Source organism: Rhipicephalus sanguineus, unplaced genomic scaffold, assembly GCF_013339695.2.
Source record: "Rhipicephalus sanguineus isolate Rsan-2018 unplaced genomic scaffold, BIME_Rsan_1.4 Seq6021, whole genome shotgun sequence".
NCBI classification, from domain to species: Eukaryota; Metazoa; Arthropoda; class Arachnida; order Ixodida; family Ixodidae; genus Rhipicephalus; species Rhipicephalus sanguineus.
In genome coordinates this window covers 38691-64068 of record NW_023615603.1, presented here as the reverse complement: position 1 = coordinate 64068, position 25378 = coordinate 38691, and the positions used below count along the sequence as shown (strand labels likewise).

The 25378-nt window shown below is 46.7% G+C and overlaps 1 protein-coding gene across 1 annotated transcript in view; it reads left to right on the top strand.

Annotated features, from left to right (window-relative positions):
* Positions 1-24926, top strand: part of LOC119377891 (transmembrane protein 164) — a 30100-nt gene extending 5174 nt beyond the window's left edge. The window contains exons 2-4 of the mRNA XM_037647183.1: positions 13012-13311; positions 14222-14453; positions 24350-24926. Coding sequence (XP_037503111.1) covers positions 13012-13311; positions 14222-14425 — 504 coding nt within the window. The 3' untranslated portion in view covers positions 14426-14453; positions 24350-24926. The remainder of the gene's footprint in view (positions 1-13011; positions 13312-14221; positions 14454-24349) is intronic.
* The last annotated feature ends 452 nt before the right edge of the window (positions 24927-25378 follow it).

Sequence of the window (25378 nt, the reverse complement as noted above, 5' to 3'; positions counted from 1 at the left end):
GAAGAAAGAAAGAAAGCCCGTATTCCTGTGCGATGTGTTCAATACCACTGTTCGGACGAATGCGCATACGCATTTTGTTTTCTTATTCAATTCGCCATGAAATGTAGGATAATTGATAAGTTTAGTCAGGTAAGCTACGAGGCTGACAGCGCTTTGGCGCTACGGAGACGTTTAAACATCTACATACTTGTTCTTGCTCCAGTAGCAGTATAAAAAGGTAACAGTTCAGCACAGAGCTTTCATCGATTGATTACGTATATTACAGGGGTGCAATAAAGATCCGGCTATTTTGTGGGACAAGTATGTTTTTTTCAAACAAATAATGTCCGCTGCCTTCCGTCAATCGATAACAACGCCACACAAACACTCTAGATAATGTACAAAAAGATAAGGTTTTGCGTGCAATTATACGACATAAATGTAAGGCACTCCGTCTGGATTAATTTTGTAGGCTCAGGGCCAAGGGTCGGCTGAAGCCCTCAGAAAGTACACCGAGGCAGAGCGAGGAAATACACCTTTACTGGGCGGAGTCCCGGGCTCGACTGCCGGCCGCCGTTACACCGTGAGCCCGAGCTACGTAGCGTCTTCCTTATCCAGAGCGAAGGGCAATACCCACACTACCCCCTCCCCCTCGATGAGCAGGGGCTCATTCGTCGAAATCGAGCAGGTCATCGACGGGTGGCTGTGGTGGCAGGGTAGGGGGTGGCACCGAGGTGGGGGCTGGAAGGACACCCTGCGCCAGGAGGTCCGGCCGGGCCGAGCGAAGGAGAGCGACGGCGGCCTCGACGGTTGTTGGAGCTGGCGGTGGTTGCGGTGGTCGAAGGATGGTGTCCCGGATTGTTGCCGCAAGGAGGCGGCTGCGGTGGAGGGAGCCGTCCTGGTGGGCGCGGCGGGAAATTTCTGAGACCCGGCAAAGGATCCTGGTCTCCTTGGCCGTGTAGGGCTGCGATGGCTCGATCGGGTGCCGATCTGAGAGAAGGAGTCCACGGAACGGCTCCGGAGCATCGAGCGGTGGGTCGCCAAGTAAAGGGCGGGGCTGGATCTCCCAAGGGAGACGCGACGTCCAGGCCACGGGACGGTCGGTAGAGTCGAGGACGGTCCATGTTGCGACCGTGCGGACACGGCCTCTCGATGGCGGGTAACGAGGCCCACGAACAGCGGGAGACCTGTCCCAGGGGGCTGAACGTGAACGGGACTTCCGGGAGGACATCGGTGAAGGCCACCGGCGCCGGGTACAATGCATCTGGAGATCGCGCGGAGCATTTCCTTGCAAAAATATATTTATACAGACTATAGACTGTCTAAAAATGGGTTTAGACAGTCTATAGACTGTCTAAACACACTTTTGTAAGGGTTGCCTGAAAGAGCTGGCGTGCAATGCTACGAGGATAACGTGAACTTGCTGTCTTGCAGCTTCCAATGTTGAATGTGCCAGCGAGTGGGGAGTTAGGCGATATAAGGTTTAAGCTCGGAGACATGTATTGGTCCTATGAGTTTTCCGGTTGTGGTGTGTTTCAAACGGTAGGATAAGTTACCAAGCTTTTGTGAAACGCTAAATGGACCTTCCCACTTAGGTGCTAAGGATGCCGAGAAACCTTTAGATGCGTTGCTCAAATAGTGTGCACGGCGCAAAACTAAATCGCCGGGCTCATACTGAATGTGACGACGGTGGGTGTTGTATTGACGTGCTTGCTCGAGTCTTGCATATCCAATTGCTCGCGAGCAGCAACGACGGCATTGGAAAGACGCTTTCGCCGAGCTTCTGTAAAAGTACGGGTGTCAGGGTAAGACGGATGCGATGGTACCAGGGTGTGGCTTAATGGAAATGAAAGCTCCCTCCCGAAGTTAAGAAATGCGGGTGTATAACCCATGGACCTATTGACCGTGGTACGCGTAGAAAACGCCATTTCTGAGAGGTTAACATCCCATTGCGTATGTTCCGTGGTGTTCGCCCTGAGCATCGCCTTCAAGTTTCGATTAACGCGTGCGGTGATATTAGCTTGTGGGTGATATGGCGATGTCTTTTTGAGTTTGATGCCCAACGCTGAACATGCCTTGACAAATGTACGACTAGTGAAGTACGTGGCGTTGTCCGTTATCAACTGTGTTGGAAAACCGAACCTGGAAAACACATCGAGAAGACAACGCCAAATCCTGCGCGAAGTTAGTACGGGCAAGGGGTATAAATCGACTCATTTTGTAAAGTGGTCGGTAACCACTAAGAGGTAACGGTTGCCCCTAGGTGTATGGGGAAAAGGACCCATTACGTCACACGCGACGATTTGCCAGGGACTTTGGCTAAGTGCTGGCTGCATCAAGCCAGGTGGGAGTCCGCCACGTGGTTTCACCCGTTGGCAGACGGGGCAGCTTCGCGCGTAACGGATGATGTCCTTCCGCATGGATGGCCATGTGGCAGTCTGACATAACTTATCGTAATCACGCTGACCACAGCTGTAGCATGAGCCAGCCTGGTTCATGTCTTCCCGATAACCTCTCGGTGCCTGCGGCCGATAAGCGGCACGAGAGGGACCTCCGGCGTTCAGAGGATTTCGTTGCCGGTCTGAGGGAGCGGACCGGTTTGGTGGCAGGGGATCATCGGTCGGGGAAGCTCTGGAAGTCCAAGACCCCTGCCACCGCGGAGAGTTTCCGCCAGTAGGGCCAAGAGAGCTGAGCTCTCCGTCCGGGCCCGCCACGAAAGTTCGTGGCTGGGGACAGTGCGACGGCACTGTCTCAGTGTTTGTCTCCCTCCAGGCGCAGGCTGGCTCGAGAACAGTGTCGGCGGGTGGTGGGGGCGTATAGTGCTGCTCCCAAGAGAGCGTCTCCGCAATCTGTCGAGCGAAGCCTGCAAGTTCGTCTAGGGAGAGAAATGAATAGCCAAAAAGGTATGGCCTAAAGCGGGGATGGCAGCGCCGCAGAACGTGTGAAACCTTGACGGTCTCGGGAGCGGTGGGATCAGCCCGACGGAACAGCTCCTGCATTGCCCAAACATATTCTCGCAGACCCTCGTCTGGATGTTGCGTGCGGGCATCCAGCTCACGCCGCATACGGTAGTCGTAGTCGACCGGCAGGAACTCTGCTCGGAAGGCCGCGACAAACTGATCCCAGGATTGGAACGGGGGCTGGAGACGTCGCCATCGTTTCGCGGCACCTGTCAAGGCAACGGGCAGAACCTGCTGGAGCAACTGGAGCTCCGAGATGCCGTGAACGGACCTGTAAACGGAGAGGTCGTCGAGAAAATCAGTGATCGAAGCCCCGGCGGCGTGCCCGGTAAACGTTGGAACATCCAACTTGGGCAGGGCCGCCATGGGCGGCGTGCGTGCGAGAGCGTCGCGCACGGGAGCAACAAAGGCAAAAAAGTCCTGGAGCCAAGCCCGGGCGGTCTCGAGAAGAGGCACGGGGGGATCCCGAGACGATGAAGCAGTCCCGCCAGGTGATGGCTGCTGACCACCGGTTTCTGCCGCGCCATCAGCCCCCGCCTCATTCCCGACTCCAGGCCCGTCCGCATCGGTCCTCGAGGCTGCTCGGCGAGTCGAGCGGGTGTCCATGGAAAACAAACGTACTCACGCAAGACGAGGCTGCAAACAAGATCTTGAAACACACCACAACCGCTAACGAGAAAAAGGAAAAAGACTCGCGAAGAAAAAAAACTAAGCCTGCCACATGAGGACCTCCGCGTCCCTCTCCGAGAACTACCAGCCGGCCCCACGTTACGGGTGCCAAATGTAGGCTCAGGGCCAAGGGTCGGCTGAAGCCCTCAGAAAGTACACTGAGGCAGAGCAAGGAAAAACACCTTTACTGGGCGGAGTCCCGGTCTCGACTGCCGGCCGCCGTTCCGCCGTGAGCGCGTGAGCCCGAGCTACGTAGCGTCTTCCTTATCCAGAGCGAAGGGCAATACCCACAATTTTGAACATCTGGGTTCTTTAAAGCGTACCTAAATCTAAGGACATGGGTGTTTCTGCGTAAAGTTCGCCCCAAGTTAAAATTGCGCACGGCAACTCGGTTTTATCACTTCCGTGTTATTCCATTTTCTGTTTCTTCAGGGGACAGCTTAAGCACCAAAGTGTCAGACTTTACTTAATAGAAATATCATTAGGGGACGACGACCGTACAATAAAAGGACATCTTAAGCACAACCGATAAACTACAGTGCCGCAGTTATACACCTAACAACAACGGGAAAGTGCATGCCTGCATGGACTATTGGACCTCGTTCTTTTTTTAACACTGAGTCGCTAAAGCGCTACATTCACGCATTGTTTAATACTCCTCATGTTTGTGACGATGCCAAGTGCACTTTACGATGTGCTTGAACCAGAAAGCTGCAGTCAATCTGAAATCATTCTGGCGAGCAGTGGGTACGACTACAATACACAGCACTCTCGACAAGTGCACTTACTGATCTTATTACAATTCATATGCAGCCAAACAAGGTCAAATGTTTCTGTACATCGTGTTAAACACGCGTACAAGCAGTTAAACTTGCGCTAACGTAACGGAACAAACCACCCTTTGAGGACGTGCATGGCGTACGCTACGCGCACGTGCAAACACGACGTGGCTAGCAGACGACGCAGGGAGCAATCCACACTAGGCACGCTTCAGCCAGTAGCCGCCAGGCGGCGACTCCGCTCGATCTCGCGGCCGAGGTAAGTCTCATTCTGTCATGTTAAAGAGGAATAATGGTCCACATGCACTCCGAAATGAAGCTGTACACGCTATCGATGTTCGGCGGTGTGGACTACGAATCATATGATTGTTCTTTTGATATGACATGCTTACAGTAGCAGCCGTGTACTTTCGTGAACAAACATTTTCGGCGTGCGAAAAAAAGAAATTACACGGCCATGGCACTGTTTCCTGAGAAGGTTAGAGTCAAGTCCTCCGTGCCGCTGGAGAATCACCTGCCGATTAAGACGCGAGGCAGCTAGCTGAGCTTAATACCCACTGTGAAGCAAGATGAACTGCTCGCCTCGTTTTTTCGGCTCTCGCGTCATGCTTGCACTCTCTTTATGAGGATGTCGACTTGACAGGCATATAAAACCTGCTGCGCGAACGCGGCTAGAAAATCGCACAGTCAGAAGGTGGTTACTTCAAGGTTGCAATTGCAAAGCATGTATTAAGTGGATACCACTCTAATAAAGTGACAAAAACAAAGCAAACCTGGAGAACGATGTCAAAGCTTGCTGAAAATGCACAGACGTCCATTCCAGCATGATAAAGTAGCCTTCCCAACGCGTGAATTGCAGGCGCCGAACTTCTGGCAATGTGCCGAGTTCAGTTGAATTCAACCAACCGCGCAACGCTCGAGTGTGAACGTTCAACAACGACGGGTAGGTCTCACGAACACGGGGAATCAAAACACAAGGTTGCTTCACCTACAGCCGTAACTGCATGGACTTTCACAATGCGAGAAGACAGCGAGTAATCATTACTGTAGTCGCTGCGTGCATGCGCCGCGTTACGTACCGATTCAGGTAGTCGAAACGAACGAAAGCGATGAACTCAGACGGCCAAAATAGAAGGCGAGACAGCGCTGTCAGCTATCCACGCTTGCCGCCTTTATTTCTCGTGTGACACGACCGGGACGTGAATCGCGTGCCACGACACCGCAATACTTCTGACCTCGCTTGCGCTTCCGCGGGGTCGCTTCTGCCAACGTGGAAATGCAGCTTCGCACAGCAAGCCTCTCGGTTCAGCGTGCCAAGCTGTCGGCACAGTGCCCCAGTGCCCCGCACCGACTGTGCAGCGCGCGCGCGCGTGTTCCCGCTGCCTACAAACAGGTTGAGTCGGCGCCTGCACCCGGTTGCGCCAGAGCTTCTCTCCAGAGCTGCAGCGCGGCACTGTCGTCGCGCCCCAAACTTGAGCTTGGGTTCCTGTATCCCGAAGAAGTAAATGAACTGACTCTCCAAGTATGCAATGCGGCCTACATCCTCCGTGCGCCACCTTCGCCGTGAATGCAAGGTTTGTTCACGCTAGCTGCGAGTCCTATAAGCGAGAGTCACCTAGCCTTACCTACTGTTGCTTGCGCGTTTTCCGTCGCGCTTACCCAACTACAAGAAGCGTTCTCAGTGTTTCGAGGTAGAAATATATAAGCGCCGAAAGTCGTCCAGTTTGTGCACGAACTCGTGCAGAGTAAAAAATACCGTTTCGCGAGCCAGAAACGGACGGACCATATAAGCGATGAACGAGTATCCGAAAGCGAGGTGATAACCACAGCTCAGAATAACAGAGAGCTGAGCTAGTTGGTAAGTATTCATTCTAAAAAGACAGGGCGTGCTTGTGGTGCCCTGACTTCTTTCTTGTGTCCTTGTTTGCACGCCCTGTCTTTTTAGAATGAACCATAGCTCATGCTGATATATTTGTTTCTTTAATCTTTTAAACGGATCTTCCAGTAATGATTGAGGCCTGATATAGTACCAAAGTTGAAGTTACCATAGCGCGTATTTGATTAGGATAAGCTGCCTCGCAAGGGGCGATTCAACAAACTGCAGTAGGCACCGCGACCAACCATGCCAGAACATTGTTTTCTCGTTAGTCAACGTGACGGAACTTTTTTTTTTTTTTTTGTCTTTGCTAAGCCCGGAAAGCTAGAAGACAAGCGTATGTGGTGCGCTCGCATTAAACGAATTCTTTTCGCATCGCTATTTAGAAAAAAAAAAATCACAGCATATCCACGTGGTGAACGATGATGAGTGGGGCGAAGCGAACTCGCGTTGCAGCACGGCAATGCATTGGCGCGAGTGTGGTCCTTCGTGGAAGATATTGTAGCGCGCGTTCTGGTATGCAGTAGAAGAGAAGACGACGTTGACGAGTGAGACTCTCGTGCGTGTTCGCCTGTGTGGCATTCTTTCTTCTTTACTGCACGCGTTCTGGTATGCAGTAGAAGAAGAAGATGATGTTGACGAGTGACACTCTCATGCGTGTTCACCTGGGTGGCGTTCTTTCTTCTTTACTAAGTCTCGTGCAGCTTGTCGAGCAGCTTCGGCCTCGCGGGCTCGAACGGCGGGGTCTTCTCGCCGCAGCCGTGCAGCTTGTTGAGCAGCTTCGGCTTCGCGGGCTCGAACGGCGGAATCTGCTTCGCGGCGTCGACGTGCAGCTTCGGCCTCGCGGGCTGTCACCTCAGGATTCTGTCTGCGAGCGCGCGCTGCCGCCGCCTTCCGTGCCCTCCATTCCGCAGCCTTGTCTTCCATCTGGCGACTCCGAGCTAAAGAGAAAGCAGTGCCAAGAGGGAGCCTCATGGCACGTTACTTCTGAAACGTCGTCTTCTTCTTCTACTGCATACCAGAACGCGCGCAGTAAAGAAGAAAGAAGGCCATACAGGCGAACACGCACGAGAGTTTCACTCGTCAACGTCGTCGTCTTCTTCTACTGCATACCAGAACGCGCGCTTCTCACGAGCTAGAGGTGGCCCCAACTAGGTGGTTACAAACCGGTCACAGAGGAAGGACAGACCCACGGCTTTAGGAGCTTCGCCCCTAAAAATAAAAGCGATTGGCTCTGCGACCTTCAATTGCAAAAAAGAAAGAGTGCATTTACTGAATGTCGAGCAAATCGTCCCCGTTGCAACTTCCATCGAATTCTCCAGCAACAAACACGACACACTGCTGCTGGAGCGGTGGCGGGCCACCCGCATCCACGCTTCGTCCGTTCGCTGCTAGGTGCCGACTTTCCTCGATCTCGTGGCCAATACCGATGGCACGCGTTGCCGGGGCCACCGCCGTGCACGCTTTTACACTCATTTCTGGCTGCTGTTTTCAGGGTTTGCCTGCATCTGCGGTGAAGTTATGCGTTACAACAGAACAGAATGAGCGTACGTGCCTCTGTGGGTGCTATGTACGGTGATTCTATATCATTTGATATGTCTGATCTCAAGGCAGATGGTGTCCGCGCGCGTTCGGTGTCGTTCGGGCGCTCGCACTCGCATGTGTTTATCTGAGTCTTTAGAGACAGATTACGTTTATAAAAGACGCGGTAAATAACCCCTCACGGTGTGCCCATGACTGCCGATGGGTGCGCTTAGGCGCCGGATATGCCGCGCAAAGCCGGGCTTACTCCGGGAGCAATTTGTGATTTTTCAGGAGTGCTTTCATTCGCGCATAGCGTGCGACTATTACAAAACGAGGTTCCCGCCTTCTTTTTTGTTAAAATTTGTTTTCGTTGAGAAATTGTTAAAAGCAAAACACTCATGCCATAGGTGTATATAGCTACGGTGCGTTGCATAAAGAGCGGTTTTAAATCCAAATCACTCACTTTTATATTTACACTCATCGGGGCTCACTGAAATTCATACTCACGTCTACTCACATTCGTCGGCGCTCGCTCACGTTCATACCCACTCTACTCACACTCATCGATTCGATCTCACTCACTCCACTCACCCTCATTGATACACACTTTCATACTCACTTAAACTCACGCTCATAGGTACTCACTCATGTTTATTCTCATTTCCACTTACATTCTTCGATACATTCATACTCACGTCTACTCACACCATAGGTCGGCAAACTCACTCATGAGTCGACTCACTCAGACTCAGATCAAGCTTGAGTCTGAGTGAGTCCGGGTGAGTAATATTTCGGTGAGCTTGAGTCCGAGTGAGTCCGGATCAGAAATATTTTAGTGAGTCTGAGTCCGAGTGAGTTTGGTAGAGGGAACTTTTGGTTAGTCTGAGTCCAAGTGAGCCCTAAGCGCAAAATAAAAGCTCTTGAGTGAGTCTGAGTGAGCTCAACACTTCTTTGTCAGCCTATGGTTCTATCTACACAACTTCAGCATTATTATCAGCCGTATGTCGGCTCACATTTATGCTCATGCCGACGCACACATACTTCAAAGCACTAGCGTTCATATGCCAGCTCAATATTTATTAATCAGAGGTGTGAGTTACGTAGAAGAGTGGCGGGGGGCAGGTTGACCCCCCCCCCCTGCAAACTATTTCACGGGAAGTTCTTGATAAAAACATCTCGTGTGAGTCACCACTGTCACCACTTTCATTAAAAATATCCTTACTGAATTGCGACCACTGATAACTCATATATGAAGGTTCGAGATCAAAAGGCACCAAGTAGAGCACCAAATATGCGAGATATTGGTGTTAAAGAGCATTCACACCATGTTAAAAAAAAAACAATTATGCGCTAACGGACTCATGAGTACTCACTCACATTCATACTCATATCTACTCACACTCATGAGTGCTCACGTTCATACTCACGCCTACTCACACTCATGAGCACTCACTCACTTCATTCTCACATTCAACTCAAGTCTACTCACGCTCATACTCACGTCCACTCACACCCGTCAATACTCACATTCATACTCACATCTACTCACTCTCATGAGTACTCACTCACGTTCATACTCACGTCTACTCACACTCATGAGCACTCACTCACGTTCACACTCAGGTCTCCTCACACTCGTGAGCACTCACGTTCACACTCATGGCTACCCACACTCATGAGTACTCACTCACGTTCATACTCACTTCTACTCACACTCATGAGTTCTCGCTCACGTTCATACTCACTTCTACTCACACTAGTGATGCAGAACTATCGATAGTACTATCGATACTATCGACAGCGGAGTGACTATCGAACTATCGATGGTAAAAGATACTATCGATAGAGCTATCGATAGTAAGTACTATCGATAGTATAAAATCAACAGCGCGAACTCATTGCAGCAGATTCGTTCTTCGCACTCGTGGTACATAGTGCAGCCGGAGGAGCCGGCTGAAGGGCGAGAAAGTTGATGTGCTTGTGTTCTTCACCTGAGTGCTTCGCTGACACATGATCATAAAGTCAAGCTGTTCAGCTGTAGCGGAAAGGAAGCCGTTACATGTGGTTTTATATTGCAATTTATGCTTTCGAAATAAAAAGAAATTACCAAGAACTAAGTTTGGTAATTGTAAGGTGTAACGCGTTGCTTTTGAATATGAATTTACTCATGGAGATATTTTGCGATTTTCACTGCCGATATAATTTATTTCTCTCGCCGAAAATTGGTCATAAATTAAGTGAAGCTGATAGTAGGCAATCGCAAATATTTTGGCAGTATGGCCAGCCAGCAACAGCATCATTATTCGCACCACTATCTATAGTACTGTCACGTGGTTGTGAGGGTGAAGAATGCTGCAGCAAGCCTGGGAAATACGGAGCTCTTTATTTGGGCGAACTTGTGCCCAGAAAATCAAAACTCGAAATACAAGCGATACCTGATGCGCACTGATATGGGTTAGAACAGTCGCCGGCCGTAGAGTAATCTGATAATCGGTGGAACGCTTCGCCTTTTATACATCAGACATCAGTCCTTCCAGCATTATCGCTCGTCCTTGCGTAAGCTCTCGAATAAATGTGACTATTAGCGTCCCGCGCGTAATCTTAAGAAAATGATCTTAAACAATCGCGATGCTTCTCAAACATTGCGGTGCTGTCTGCATCAAACGCTGCGAATAGTCTTTGTTGGTGAAACCCGAATACATCAAAACAAAGCAATAAAATTACACCATTTCCCGCTAAAGGGGACCATGAGGCGATGCGAAGCCGGAGCACTTGCACGATCGCGTTCCGTTGGCGTTCTTTGGGCATGCTACCGACCTCGCGTCGTGGAACGCGAAGAGGAACGCTAGGTGCGTCTTGTCTTCCCTTAGCGCAGTCGGCAGGCGTGCGAGAGGGGGGCAGCGTAGGAGAGGAGAGAGAGAGGGAGGGGACGCGCACGCGCTGGTGCTCATCGCGGCGTTGCGCAGGAGAGAATTTCGGCATTTCTAGCCCGCGCGTTTCAGGGGAACAGTGGAAAGGGGGAGGGGAGAGGGGAAGTGGAGAGGGGGAAGGGAGAGGGGAAAGGGGAGATGAGAGGGGAAAGGGGAGAGGGGGATGGCAGAGAGAAAGTGGAGAGGGGGAGGGGAGAGGGGATGCGCATGCGCAGTAAGGGCGGTCACGCCGCACACCACCACCACCACCACCACCACCACCGGATTGAACTCCGCTATAAGATACTTCGCATCTAAAACACGCATGGCAGTAATATTGCTAGTAATATTACCGATGGTATTACCGATTGGACTATCGATAGTTTGTCGGTAGTAGTACTATCGATAGTTTGTTTACACTATCGATAGTTTAAAAAAAAACTATCGATGCTATCGATAGTCAATTTACCAATAGTTCTGCACCACTAACTCACACTCATGAGTACTCATTCACATTCATACTCACTTCTACTCACACTCATGAGTACTCATTCACGTTCATACTCATCTCTACTCACGCCCCTTATCACTCATACTCACACTCACAGCGTTCAAATGAGTGTGAGTGTACTCATGAGTGAGTATGCCGAGCTATGGTCACATGGCACACTTTGCCAAATCTAATGTGGCCAAATCTGGTTTCAATTGCACAAAAATATAATGCGTAAAAAAGGACACAGAAATTTGTTTTAGTTGAGCAGCTTCTAACAAAATAATTGGTGTTTAACAAGAAGCAAGACAGCACAATAAAAAACGAGTTTATCGTGTGCGCAACTAATGGTGCAGTTTCCATTTTTCATTAATTTCATGTTTATAGTATTTTTTTAGATTAAGTTTTTATGTTTCATCATTAGATAAAGGGTTTATGCTAGATTGTTTGTTTTTATTTTTAATACAACATTGAAAAATAGCTTTTTAGAAGAATACTGCTGTTTAACCTATAAATCTTAAAAAAAAACGCAGTCTTAGTCTGTTGCCTTTTTCCCAGCCAGTGCGCTCTGTTTTTCTATTTAGCACCGCGTAGCCTGAAGTGTCACTCTAAGTCTCGAAGTGCACTCCCCATAAGGGCATCAGCTTGCCTGCTTGACATGGGTTTGAATTTTAGACCATTGAATATGGACTGAAATTACACAAAAAAGTCTGTTTGGCAACAGAAAATTGTTTGCATACACAGCAGGATTATAGCTGGTGCACAGTCGCATGAAAGTAAGAGCAGTGCGTCATGGATGCATCTAGTGTGAAGCACAATGCTCATTGTGGATCACTTGGAAGGAATACAAACATGTTGAGTTTGGTGTCATACCGGATTGCCTTAAATGATAGGGTGCATGAGGGCAAGATGTTCTTACTCAAGAAAGTCTCACTACATTTTGCATAAATGACCTCTTTTGTGTGTTTGCTCACCAGAATCATTTAGATTGAGTCCCCATGGATACTGTAACAACTGTTGGCAATCATAGTATTCCAGGTTTTAATTCTGGTACTTGGTACGCAAGCTGAAGAAATAGCATAAAAAGGGGCAAAAAAAAACCCCCGGAATATTCTTCTGTGGAATGATTTCATTTTTATAATAAAATCAATAAAATACTTACATGTACTATAATATTCAAGATGCATGTAAAATGTCTCTAATAAATTGGCCATACAGGTCAGGGAGACAGTTCCAGTACAGGACATTCAGAGGTTGAGGAGTCATTTGACAAATGTGGCACATCGACCACATGAAGGGCAATGTACCATAGTTCTTCATAGTGCCGGACAAGAGTGGTGATGACCTTGGGAGGGTACCCGAGGCCGGAGGTCATCAAAGCAGTCCATGAGGCATTGTCATCCAGCCATTTCGGCCATGTTTTGATAAGTCTTCGAGAGGAGTCAACAATATTTTGTGGGTTTTACGTGCCAGACCTACAATATCACAGTTTTGCCCCTAGAAAATATTATTGAATACAAATTTTTTTCTAGCCACACACAGAGAATATTTTTGTTGTTACCTTTTCCGGGAGGGTGGACATGCCATGCAGCTGAAGCCTTCCTGTATAGCACGACTCGCTGCCTCATCAGAGCAGGAACTCACCTCCCTGGTCCCACGCCACACTTACAGTTCAACGTGCAGCTGCAGAGGTACATCTGACCCTGTAACACAGTGGAGGATCATTGGACCCGTCCTGTTCTAACTAAGCGGTACCGAGTACTTTATGAACAATCAACTGCTGCTGCAGATGGCCAAAATGTATGCCAGACGTACAACGTTTCAGATAGTAATGCTGGCCGCACCTCCCACGTCTCGCCTGCTGACGGTGCTGTTTCGAGTGCACGTCCATTGGCTGAACGGTCCCCTGTTGGCCCTGCTGTTTCCGGTGCTGAACACACGGCTGCTGCCACTGGAGCAAGAGGTGTACTGGGTGCAGCACACTCTGATGCTCGCTGTGCCCTGCTACCTGATGCGGCTGGGTGGTGTATTCAGCACAGAGCCCCTGGCCGACCTCAGCTGGGTGTTGCTCAGCTTGGCACTGCAGTACCTCTACCACTTCCTCATCCTGCAAGCACTCGCACTGGTGATTGAGCTCTGTACTGTTTCTTCCTGAGATGCTGGCTTCAGTTTCGTTTCATTCATGTCATTTGGGCTATTACACTGGTCAAAGAAAAAGAAGACGTGCATGCTGAGGCACTCCCCATATAAACAATCTACGACTAAAGTATGCAGTAGAAATAAGCTATCAAAGGATAGCCATGTCACTTTACCCAAATGCACAGCAATTGAGCATAGTATAAAACTGGCTGATATGAATTTCGACCTGATACAAATGCATGAAATTACACGGCAAAATTCCATTCTGTCCAATGGGCCGAAATTCAGATTTTCCAAACCAGCGCACATGGGTTGAAAATGGAACGCATCCACTGCAGACGAAACCACGGTCGCCCTCGGCGACTATGTAGCTCCGAAGGTACTACATGAAGGAGGTGGCAAGTATTGCCGTGCCCATTGACGTTCGAAAAAGCCAGTGCGCGGTGCCCTATCTACCTTTGAAACGGACATAGAAGTTCAGTGGTAGTGTGAACAAACAATAAGAGGAACTGTGAAGCAATATTTTTTGTAATTTGTTTGGGCCATAACTTGAATATGCAATGCAGTCCTGTACGGTTGACTGCCAAAGACCACACTTACACTAGAATCTCATTATACGAGACCAGAAAAACAACAGGAGTTCCGTTGATCGAGAGACGAACAGGGGTGCAGAATACAAGTATGAAACCAATCATATCAGAAGCAGTATTCCATTTAAGAGATTTCGGTTTACTGAGAGTCTGCTCTATTTAACTTAGCTGATTTCGGTCTCACAGCGATGCCCAGATGATCTCGTTTGAGTGGTCGTATGGCTCAAGGCCACTTGAAGGCTGCTGACAACTTGAGCTAAAATCATTTCATGCTTAATATTGTTGTTGTGTGTGAAATGTTTGCAGGTGACTGAAGTAAACCTGAACAGCATGCTGTGCCCTGCTGTGTCAGATCCCTTCTATGGCCCTCATTATCGGCTCTGGGCACTGGCACACCAGTTCTTGCTGGTTCTGGTGGCAGGCAAGCTGTACACAGCTGTGGCTGCCTGGATGCTGCGCGTCACCAGGCTGCGAATCTGCTGCAGCACCGACCACAAGCACTCCTCTTAGAAGTGCCCTTTTGATGAGCAATGTGCAGGTAGGCACCGTTGTTTATAACGGGGGAGGATATCCATCAAACATTTGTAGCGTCATCTCATACCCGCATGTTGAACTTCATTTGCAGCCAGTGCAATAAAGCTTTGTTGATATGCTCCAATTTCGCACTAATTTCTGGCACTAACATTCATGGCCCAGTGCAGTTATGAGTCTTTTGTACTTGCTCAAGTGTTCTTTGAAAGCCCTACATTTTTACACCTGTGTCCACCACATTTCCATAGTGTGATTTTATGTCACATTTCTTTTTCTTTTTGCTTCTAGATTGTGATCCATAATGGCACCTTTCCACCAAATCAAAGTGGGTACAGAAAGATGAAACGTGCACAAGCCCATCTTTCTGTGTCCATTTTGATTGGGTGCAGAAACGACATCACGGATCACCGTCACCAACTAGCCCAAACCGATATTGTACATGAACGAGAAAATGAGCAATGGGGAGCAGTAGTGAGACGCTAACCGAGTCACGAAAAGCAGGTGAATTTTCAATGTGGTGAGGCAGTAGTTGGCGTTTGGGTGGCCTGGTTGCCCAAAATTTCTGCAGTGTACCTCGCGCTGCCATGACATCTCACAGCTTTAGCAGTAACTATCAACTGCTGCCCACTAGCCACAGGCTGATCAGCTTGGACGAAACAGATGAGATGCCACGTCCTTCGTGTGAGTGAAACTTGGGGAATTGAGGGTGCCTCCCTTTTGCACCCTACCTTATTGGCCACCCGTTTAAGGCCCCCTCTCCCCTCGGACTCTCTTCTGGCTGGCGTCCAATTTATCATAGACAGATGCTGACAGGCCTGCATTGAGCTGGTTACATGGTGCCTTTGCGCGGCACTTCTCGTTTGCACACTTGGTGGACCTTTTCTTTGGTAGCCAATAGCGCCACAGGCGCGCTTACCTGCAGGGTTGCCAGCTTTGGCTACCTTTTTTGGCAATTGGCGGCAGGAAAAGCGTTTGGATACTGGGCTATCTTTTGGTTAATTTCTTGTTCCCTTTAGTTGAGCCAAATTTTCAATATCTCGTGGCTTTCGAGTATGCAGCGTGAAAACATGGCAATCAAGGCGTGTTTTCAGCCTCGGCAATTGAATTCGGCATTTGCATTACACACACTGAAAAAAACAACTTTTCATATACAATCCATAAACTCGGAGGGGGAGGAGGGCTGTTCCAGGGGCCTCATCTTGCAGACCACCTATTGCCAAACGCAACTTTAAACTGCAATTGGAAGTGAAAAAGACAACTGAAAGCACTGCACAATCAGGAAGCTCTGCATTCGACATTGGAAATCGTATATCCAATGTAAAGATGGTGCTTCTAGTCCTTTTAGGAAAAGTCACGCAGTACGTGTGAAGAGTTTCATTGAAGCAACAGCTCAAGAAACTTTGTCATCGTGCATGAAATGATTGCTAAAGTCAATCATTTATGCTTGAATCTTGGGAATTGTGATTTTGAAGGAGTTTTGTTGTACTTATTTACATTCCCACCAAAATGCTGCTGTATTTAGTCATCTAAGTGAAAACGTCGCAGCTGTTTTCACACATGCGTGGCTACCGTTGCCTCATTTTACTGCCCTTGGCTCAAGTTGGCAACGTTTCCGATTTCTTGGCTATTTTTTGGCTACCTGGCAACCCTGTACTCGATCATTGTTGCGGCGAGCCTCCCTTTGGCCCACAATCCATGACTGTGCCGCACCTTGGGTCCCTGGCTCTCAAGTTTGAGGAGATGGGTTTGCATGAGGGACGTGACACTCCTCCACTTCAGGGGCGCTAAGGCCGGGTCCGTCGACTTTCCGACAGCACTCTAGGCAGGATGTCAAGAAATGAGTGATAATGGGACAAATCTGTACCACCTTTTCTTCTTCAGTAAAAGCTTCCTCTGCCACTGCGCGTCACCATCAGCGCTATGATTTTCTGCTCGAAAGATTTAGGAACCCAAGAAAAAATATTTCATACATTTACGATATGTGGTATCGGTGAGTTTAAATTTGGTTTGTTCTGTAGAAAATTTTCTAAACGGCTGTTTTATTGCGTGCAAGGTAGCTAAAGTTCTAGATGTATGGTATGTTTCTCCTCTCCTGAATTTCGAGAGAAGAAGTAGTTCTAGCATAAAACTCTAGATACTGTGTCAAAATCTCAGTCGGATGTCGGCCAATAATCGTGTCGAAGCATACTTGAACGAAAAATGAAGCAGTTCCTTGCTGAGCCCAACTACATAACAGGCACGCATAAATATTTTTTCTAGTTCAGTGGGCATTATTACATCAAAAAAACAATGCTTCTTGGTGAAGAAGGCCCTGAAATTCCTTTTTTACCGCTGCGGCACCAGAGGGGGCTGTGGCTTGGATGTTGTTCCTGAAATGGAGGCCCGAAAGAAAGGAGGGTGATTCCACGTAAGATCGAACAAACGATGGCTGTTCGACCTCTCAAATTTATTTCAAAATTTTATATATTATTGCCAGATGAGTGGAAAGAAGAGATCCGCAATTTGTTTTGCCGCCAAAAATTTTTTCGAACCACAGGAAATCAATAATGATGAAGAGGTGGAGTGGAGCGCTCATCCGCTTCTGCTGTTTTGGCCAACTTTCGTTATGAATTGCACAAAATATATTAAAGTTAAGTAGCTGAAATTTATTTACCTAAATATATGCATGTTTTAAATGCGAAGCATTTCTTAGCGAACCTCGGGCACTTTGGCCGTTTCTATCTACGTATCTATCTATCTACTATCTATCTATCTATCTATCTATCTATCTATCTATCTATCTATCTATCTATCTATCTATCTATCTATCTATCTATCTATCTATCTATCTATCTATCTATCTATCTATCTATCTATCGATCCATCGATCCATCGATCCATCCATCCATCCATCCATCCATCCATCTATCTATCTATCTAGCAGCCTACGTCCCGGGCGCTCTCCAGGTCGTCTCCATAACTTGCAAATATACCAAAATTGCCATAGCAGGGGATCAGTATATGACGAACACGATCCATTGGTCATGAAATGAATAACGCAAAATACCTGCCTCGTACGTCATGAAACCCTTTCTCTCAGTCACGTGTGGCACATACCCGCATACCAGAGTTCATGTTTTGTGGGTATGTGCCACAGGCGATACAGACTCTCAACCAACACCGTAACCGCGAAAAACACACACACTGACACGCAAGGAAAATGATCATAATAATAATGTTGGGGTCTTATGTCCCAAAACCACGATATCATTACGAGACACGCCGTAGAGAAGGGCTCCGGAAATTTGACCTTCAGGTATTCTTAACGTGTACCGAGATCACACAGTACACGGGCATCTAGCATTTTGCCTCCATCGAAATTCGACCACCGCGGCCGGGATTGAACCCGCGACCTTCGGGTCAGCAACCGAGCGCCGTAACCGCTACACCACCGCGGCGAACGCAAGGAAAGGGAGGAAGCTGAAGACAGAACAGCCCTGGAAGACGCTCAACTACCATCCACTCGTCCACGTGGTCCGAATCGTTGACCACGCGGATTACGCAAAAACCGGGATCAAAAACTTCCTAAATTAAATCTGCCGAGAGTACCAGGCCTCTCATCATTACCTGTGACTTCAACATTGATTTATCAAGACCCAACAACGCCTGCTCCTTACACTGCGTCAAAGACGGCTTGGATGTGGACAGGGAATCAAAAGACCTCGCTGCCACGTCCAGGACAGGAGGCATCATAGATCATTTCATCGTAAGAGGCATCAAGGATTTCCACCAGCTGTACTATACCTCGCACTTCACTGCACTCAGACCCCTCGTAGCCGCGATCATGAACGGATCCTAATAACAAATTCGGTCCAGCTGCTGGGGCTCACTAATCACGGTGATAATGACCTTGTTCAAGAGCTGTCATGAACCCCTTCCACACATGCACACGGGTTTGTGCGTGCGTGCGTTCTCCGTCATAACGGACAAGTATAAGCATAACCGTAACAACTGCACTGTGACTGTAACGTACGTATGTGCAGTGCGCCTGCGCCTGCCGCTCGGCAATGTACATATCTAGGGAAACTTTCCTGAACGAAGCTTAGTTGCGAGCAATGCCTGTCCTGCGTATCGGTGTTCCTTCTTTGTCTTGTTCGGATTCGCGCTATCCAGTATTGAATAATATAAGCACTACATATCAGCTTACCGCGTGTGGTGTTGGTAACACCCATGTTTCTGTTCGCATCGTTACGCAACTGTAAACAACTTGTTATATAATACATATGCAACTCTTCAACTTGTGAGTGTGCGTATACCACTTCCACATTTCTCTATAGCGTCATTCCGTAACGTTTTGCTCAATGTGAAAAATTACGCCACAGTCATCACCCCGTATCTACCAAACTGCATGTATTTATATAACTTTTCAGTAAAGAGATATTCGCATCAAGAAAACACCGAACATCGATTCCATTTTTTAAATTTCAAGTCCACTTTCTCCTCCACATCAGCTTTCACAATCATTACATAATGTCGTTGCACTAATAGTTACGGCCCCTCAATGAGACCCTTAGGCAAGGATGGAATTCCGACTTTTGCCCAGCAAGTGTATTCTGCTTTTTATTAAAAGGTCAGCTATTTGAAGACGTTATTTTGTTTGCAGCGGCCACGAGCGCGGAGCTACCGAGTGCGCACCCGAGATGCTCGTTGTAAGAGACGGCGCAGTGAGAGCTCGTTCTCGCGTCCTCAGACCGAGATCGAAACAGCAACACCTCTTTTTATGGAAATCCGCCCTCTGTTCGCAAACCTCAGAAATGATGCCTATAAGGGAGCTATGAGCGCTCGCTTCGGCAAACTGCGCTGCGCCATGCGATTTCTTCCAGTACAAAATATGGATTGTTTGACCGGAGGTCTATATTAGATTCGGCAGCAGACGGCGTATCTCAAAAGTTCTTGTGCTTTGCTCTTAACTCCTCCTGTGCGTCCTGACGAGAAAGTATAGCTCTGAATGAGTCTATTGTGGGACTACCTTTCGAACACAAAAGCTTAAAGGAGTCTGACACATTAAAAAATTTCGGATTGTTGCTCTAAATTCTTCGCATTGTGGTGCGAATGCATCTATATATTTTAATTAGCGCCACCTTAAAAAGAACTGTTTCGATATCAGGGGGTGGCTTCTCAGTGTCGTTTCATAGCAGTTGTATTTATATAACTCGTGGTGCAATAGACAGTGAGTGAATTGTCGTCCAGTGACCCTGACATGATTTCTCGATTTAGGCTGCTGCAGGACGCAGAACTCGCGAACTCGGAGGAACTGTCTTGACTTGTCGGGAAATGTCCTTGCAGTGTGGCTGGCTTGCAAATGCTCAGCGACAATCAAAGTCAAATTAAAAAAAACTTTTGACGACAATTAAAAAAAAAACCCATTTTTTAAATTTCTTAAATGCTTTGTCCACTTATCCTCCCCCACATCAGCTTTCACAATCATTAAAAACATGTTGCATAATATCGTTGCACTAATAGTCAGTACGGCCCTGCTCCTTTTAATAAAACGAAATTCAATCCTGCCTGCATTTATACACTTGCTGGGCAAGAAGTCGGAATTGCCCATCCTTGCCTAAGGGTCTCATTGGAGGGGCCGTAACTATTAGTGCAACGACATTATGCAACATGTTTTTAATGATTGTGAAAGCTGATGTGGAGGAGAATAAGTGGACAAAGTTTAAGAAATTTAAAAAATGCTGTTTTTTTTTAATTGTCGTCAGAAGTTTCCATTGTTTCGGTGTTTTCTTGAACTTAGCCCGATCATATCTCTTTACTGAAAAATTATATATATACAATATTTGGCAGTTTGGTAGATACGCATGCGAAAAACGTAATGCGGAATTTTCGTACCTCTGCTACGAGACTTTCTTGAGATAAAGACCTTCAAAGTAAAGAAAACTTTGCTGATTGGGCCATTTTTGAGGTTTTTTATAAAAACATCTACACTACACATAAAAACTAAAATACCTGAGCAGAAGCAAGAACATGCATATATTTAGGTAAATAAATTTCAGCTACCTAACTTTAATATATTTTGTGCAATTCATAACAAAGTTGCCAAAACACAGAGCGGATGAGCGCTCCACTCCACCTCTTCGTCATTATTGATTTCCTGTGGTTCGAAAAAAATTTTTTCGGCAAAACAACTTGCGGATCTTTTCTTTCCACTCATCAGGCAATAATATATAAAAATTTGAAATAAATTTGAAAGGTCGACCAGCCATCGTTTGTTCGATCTTATGTGGAATCACCCAGGAATGACGAGACAGATGCTCTAGAAAGCCAAAAAGAACACGAATATGCAAAGTCTAAGAGAAAAGCTAATACCTCCAACTTGGATTGAGTTCATAAATGCATTTACTGGATTCAGTGCATTCGGGGACACCATATTGATGTGGCTTGCCTTGATTCATAGCCGCCATTTTATATATAAGTGGAAATTCAGGCATAACTGAGGTGCTCGTTGTTATCAACACCGACAGAAGAGACAGAAAAGAGCTACAACAAAGAGCTACAAGAGCTACACCGCAGCGGTGGCTACATGGTTGAGCGTCCGCTTCCAATGCGGGAGGTACCGGGTTCGATTCCCAGTGCCGACCGGGAACCCACCGGTTTTTCTAAAGGGGTAGAGGAGTACACCTACCTGGTGCTCGGTTGTTTCTGGGTACTCATCTCGAAAGGTGGCCCCATAAGGTTCTGCAAAGACCCCTGGGCGCACCTTAACCCACCACAGCTTTGGTGAAATAGTCGAGCATCCGCCTCTGCTGTGGGAGGCAGAGAATTGCTGCCGCTGGGTACCTACCGGTAAAATAGGTACAAGCGCACTTCCGGCTTGGTGCTCGGCAGAACGAAGTTCAAAGTCGCTTGGGAGGGCACCCACCCTGTGGGAAATTGGCGGCATGGGACCGCCAGACCTAAAAATAAGGTCACCCTCTTTTTTTTTTTTTTTTGAAGCTGAAAATAAATCTTGATTGATTGATTGACTGACGTCAGACAGAGCCGCTGGCAGAGCACAACAGGCGCACATTGTGTACGACAGCTGGAAATTAGTTGCGCCAGAATATATTTTTTTGTACAGTTTCTGAAGTGCTCCTCTGAACCACTTACTTAGAGCGTTTTCGTGCAAGAAATTTGGCGAAAGGATTACAGCTTGGTGCACTCACGAGACAATGGGTGAGGTGTGTCAGACTTTTTTCTCGGAAACTAATGGTCGTATTTTGTTGAAAATTGCTTCATACCGTTTCTCAGCACATTATTTACATATTCTGCAGGCATATTTTCTGTTATGTGAAAAATATATATGAACTCATAAAGGGTTAACCCAAGATGCAGCACGGTGCGACAGTCGCAGGATTACGGGTCAAACAGGGTAACTCTGCAAGACCAATGAAGCATGCTTGCCTGCAGTGCCATTGGCTACCACAGGCAGTGCCTCTCGTAGCATCTCTCTTAGGAGGCAGAAGCGAGCTCAGGTGGAGAGGGGCGTCTCGATACCGGGGAGGGACAAGCTTGGCTTGCACGGGCAAGGAGCAAAGGGAGCGACCCCCACAGGTTTCAAAAATATTTTAAGCTGTAATCGGCCTTTTGGATTGCCCAAATATTTGGTCATATTTTTTACTTGGGTATATTGATTCCTGACAGTACTTTTGTTCTAGGTATTGTACTGTGGTTGGAGACAAAAAAAGACACTGCAACATTTTCAAATTACGAATCAGTGGAAGTGCCTGGTGTTTGAACTTTTTTCAAGATAGCTGCCATAGAAGTATAAACAGAATGCCGCTTTAGTCGTTACCTATGGGGGAACACTACTGGAAACAAAGCTTACCTCATTGGCATACACGTACCACACTGCTTGATTACCACATTATGTAGTAAGTCCACCACGAAGACAGCCAATGACCCTTGACTGCTGTGAACTGCATAGTTGGCTTTGGAGGTGTCTTTCTCCTGCCCCAGGTTATAATTTTAGGGCTGCCTCCTGACGTCATGTTTCCTAAAGAGTGCAGCAACAGAACTTCACATATGACATCGTTAGTATAGCATGGCTCGTCGCTGTTGACTGTGGCAAAACAGTGAGAAGTGGCGTGGCCCCCAGTGACACTGGCCAACCACTGAATGGCAAAACAATAATAATACTTTATTATTGTTAACTTATCGTATCGTTAACTTCAACCGTTTGTAAGCTTCTGGAACACATTATCCACAATAGTATTTCATATTTTCTGGACAAACATAATATCTTAAACCAACATCGGCATGGATTCAGGAAGGGATTTTCAACAACGACACAATTGGTATCAACAATACACGACTTCGCTACTTCAATTAATAATGGAAAACAAACAGATGCAATTTTTATGGATTTTGCCAAAGCTTTTGACAAGGTTTCGCACAATAAATTAGTATACAAATTAGAAAAAATTCTCGGGAATGATCAACTTATTAAATGGATATTGGCCTACTTAAAAAACAGAGAACAATTTGTAGTTTTTAACAATCATTCCTCTCACAGGGTTTCCGTTGACTCTGGCGTCCCCCAAGGGTCAGTTTTAGGTCCCCTTCTATTTATTTTATATATTAACGACATAGTAAATGGTATCCCTGTAAATATTAGGCTCTACGCGGACGATTGCGTTATTTACTCTGAAATAGAATCCTCAAAGGACCAAGTTTTGTTAAACGAGTCGTTTAACAGGGTTGTTTCCTGGTGCGAGGCTTGGCAAATGTCAATCAATTTTGAAAAAACACTGTACATGTCCATTTCTCATAAGAAAAACAAATTAAATTTTCAATACTTTGCAAACAATGCCATTCTTTCAGAGGTTCAATCCTACAAGTATCTAGGGCTATGGATAACAAACGATCTTAACTGGACAAAACACATTGACAAAGTAACTTCCAAGGCTAATCAGAAACTGTTCTTTTTAAGAAGGGCTTTGAAACTCTCCCCTCCATCTGTCCGGGTTCTTGCTTACAAATCGATAGTCCTCCCCATACTTGATTATGCTGCGATGATCTGGGATCCATTTACTCAAATTAATATTCATAAAGTCGAAAAAATACAAAGAAGAGCCGTTCGCTTCATATATAACAGTTACGGACGAACCTCGGTAAATGAACTGTTAGTCAGAGCTAACTTACCTCCACTTTCAGAAAGAAACCGCATATCTCGATTAAAATATTTATATCAAATAATTAATGGGCATTACAAGATAGATATTGGAAAAATTATTTCATTTTCTTCAGGTTATGCCACTAGACAACGCCATGATCGTACAATAACTCCCTTCCGTACCCGCAATAACTGCTTTAAATATTCTTTCTTCCCCAGAACTGTGCAGGATTGGAATAGTTTAAATAATCTTCAAGTCACAACACAATCTTTCACATCCTTTGCCGCTAGTCTGGAAAAACAGAGAAAAAAATTTTACTTCTGTGATAGCTTTGTTTTTTTCTTTTCTTCAAATGAGAGTGATGTGCCATCGGTAATATTTTGTTATGTTTGTTTACGTTGTAAAATGCAAGTGATAGTTATTTGTTTCCTTTGTGTTATATGGCTGCCTACTATGTGAAATATGATAAGCTGTTCCATCTGTTTGCCTGGTGTTATATGCCGATATTTACGTCTTTTGTACCCACCTGCTAAAATCCCTCCAGGGGATTGCAGTACCAATAAAATAAATAAATAATAAATAAAAATAAAAAAATACTTTCCTTCCCAGTTTTCAGTAGTATGACATCCTAGGTGACATTTCTGCTTGGATCACGTGACGGCAACTGAATGTTTCGCTGCTGCACTACTAGTTAGAGTGTCCCAATGGCGCCCCCGTTGTTGTGTGCACAAATACACTTGCTCTGTGGATCTGATGTACATTGCAGGTGTGGGCTTCCCAGGCCTGCTGCGGTGGCTGCCCCAAGGTGCAGCAGCAGTGCTCAGTTGCTGAGCACCGTGGGAGAAGAGAGCCTAGCCTAGAAGCTGGCCACATAACGGTAGTGCAAACACAGGCGGACTAGGAACTGTCTCATCTCTTGACCCTGCGGCATTGTGCAAATGTAGCAGCTGCATTGCTCAACAGGCTGCGCCACAGTGCTTTTATCTAGAACATGCAGTGACGTTTTATTTGAAAGCACGAAAAGCTAGAGCGATTCCAATGCTGCTACTGGGACCAGTGTAGTCTGAGCTGCTGCTGTGGATATTCTCCATCCACATGTTTTTGGTAAGCAGTGAAGGTGATTGTGATGGGTAGCATGAACCCAAGTTGCATGTGCCATTCCCTTGTACATTTACATTGTTGGAAGATAATATTTTCTCGGTGTGGCTGCAGGTAGCTAAGCGTTATCGTGATATCGTAGCGATGTTATGGAAAGTGAAAATTTTTTTATGGTTAGAATACTGCACGATGCGTGTTTTAGTATCATAATTTTTCTAGTCAATAAAGATGTTATGCAAATTGAACTCTTCTTTGGTATAACACAACATATGCTCAGTTTCAGTCGCGCCAAAAAGTGAAACGTGCTACATTCTACTGTGTTTCTGCAAGACAGCAGGTGCTCAAAATTCATATTTAAGTTACCACTGTAATTTTGTGTGGTCATGGGAAGAGAGAGGCAAGTGGAACTTGAGAAAGGCCCATAACTTCGTGTTCAACAGTGAATATCATGGGATTACACTAATGGTGATGAGCAAGTAAATCACACTTGTTGCGTCTTGATGGATTCGGCAAACCATGCTTGGCTACCAGTGGTGTTACAACATGGGCCATTGTGACCACTTTGCCCAGCTACAGTGCCTTCATTAAAGGTAAATTCAGCATCAAAGTTATCACCCTGCTGTAGACTGCAGTGCCGATTATATTGCAGAGCGCTCGTGGAACATTTCCCTGAAAAAGCACACTGTCATATTCTGAT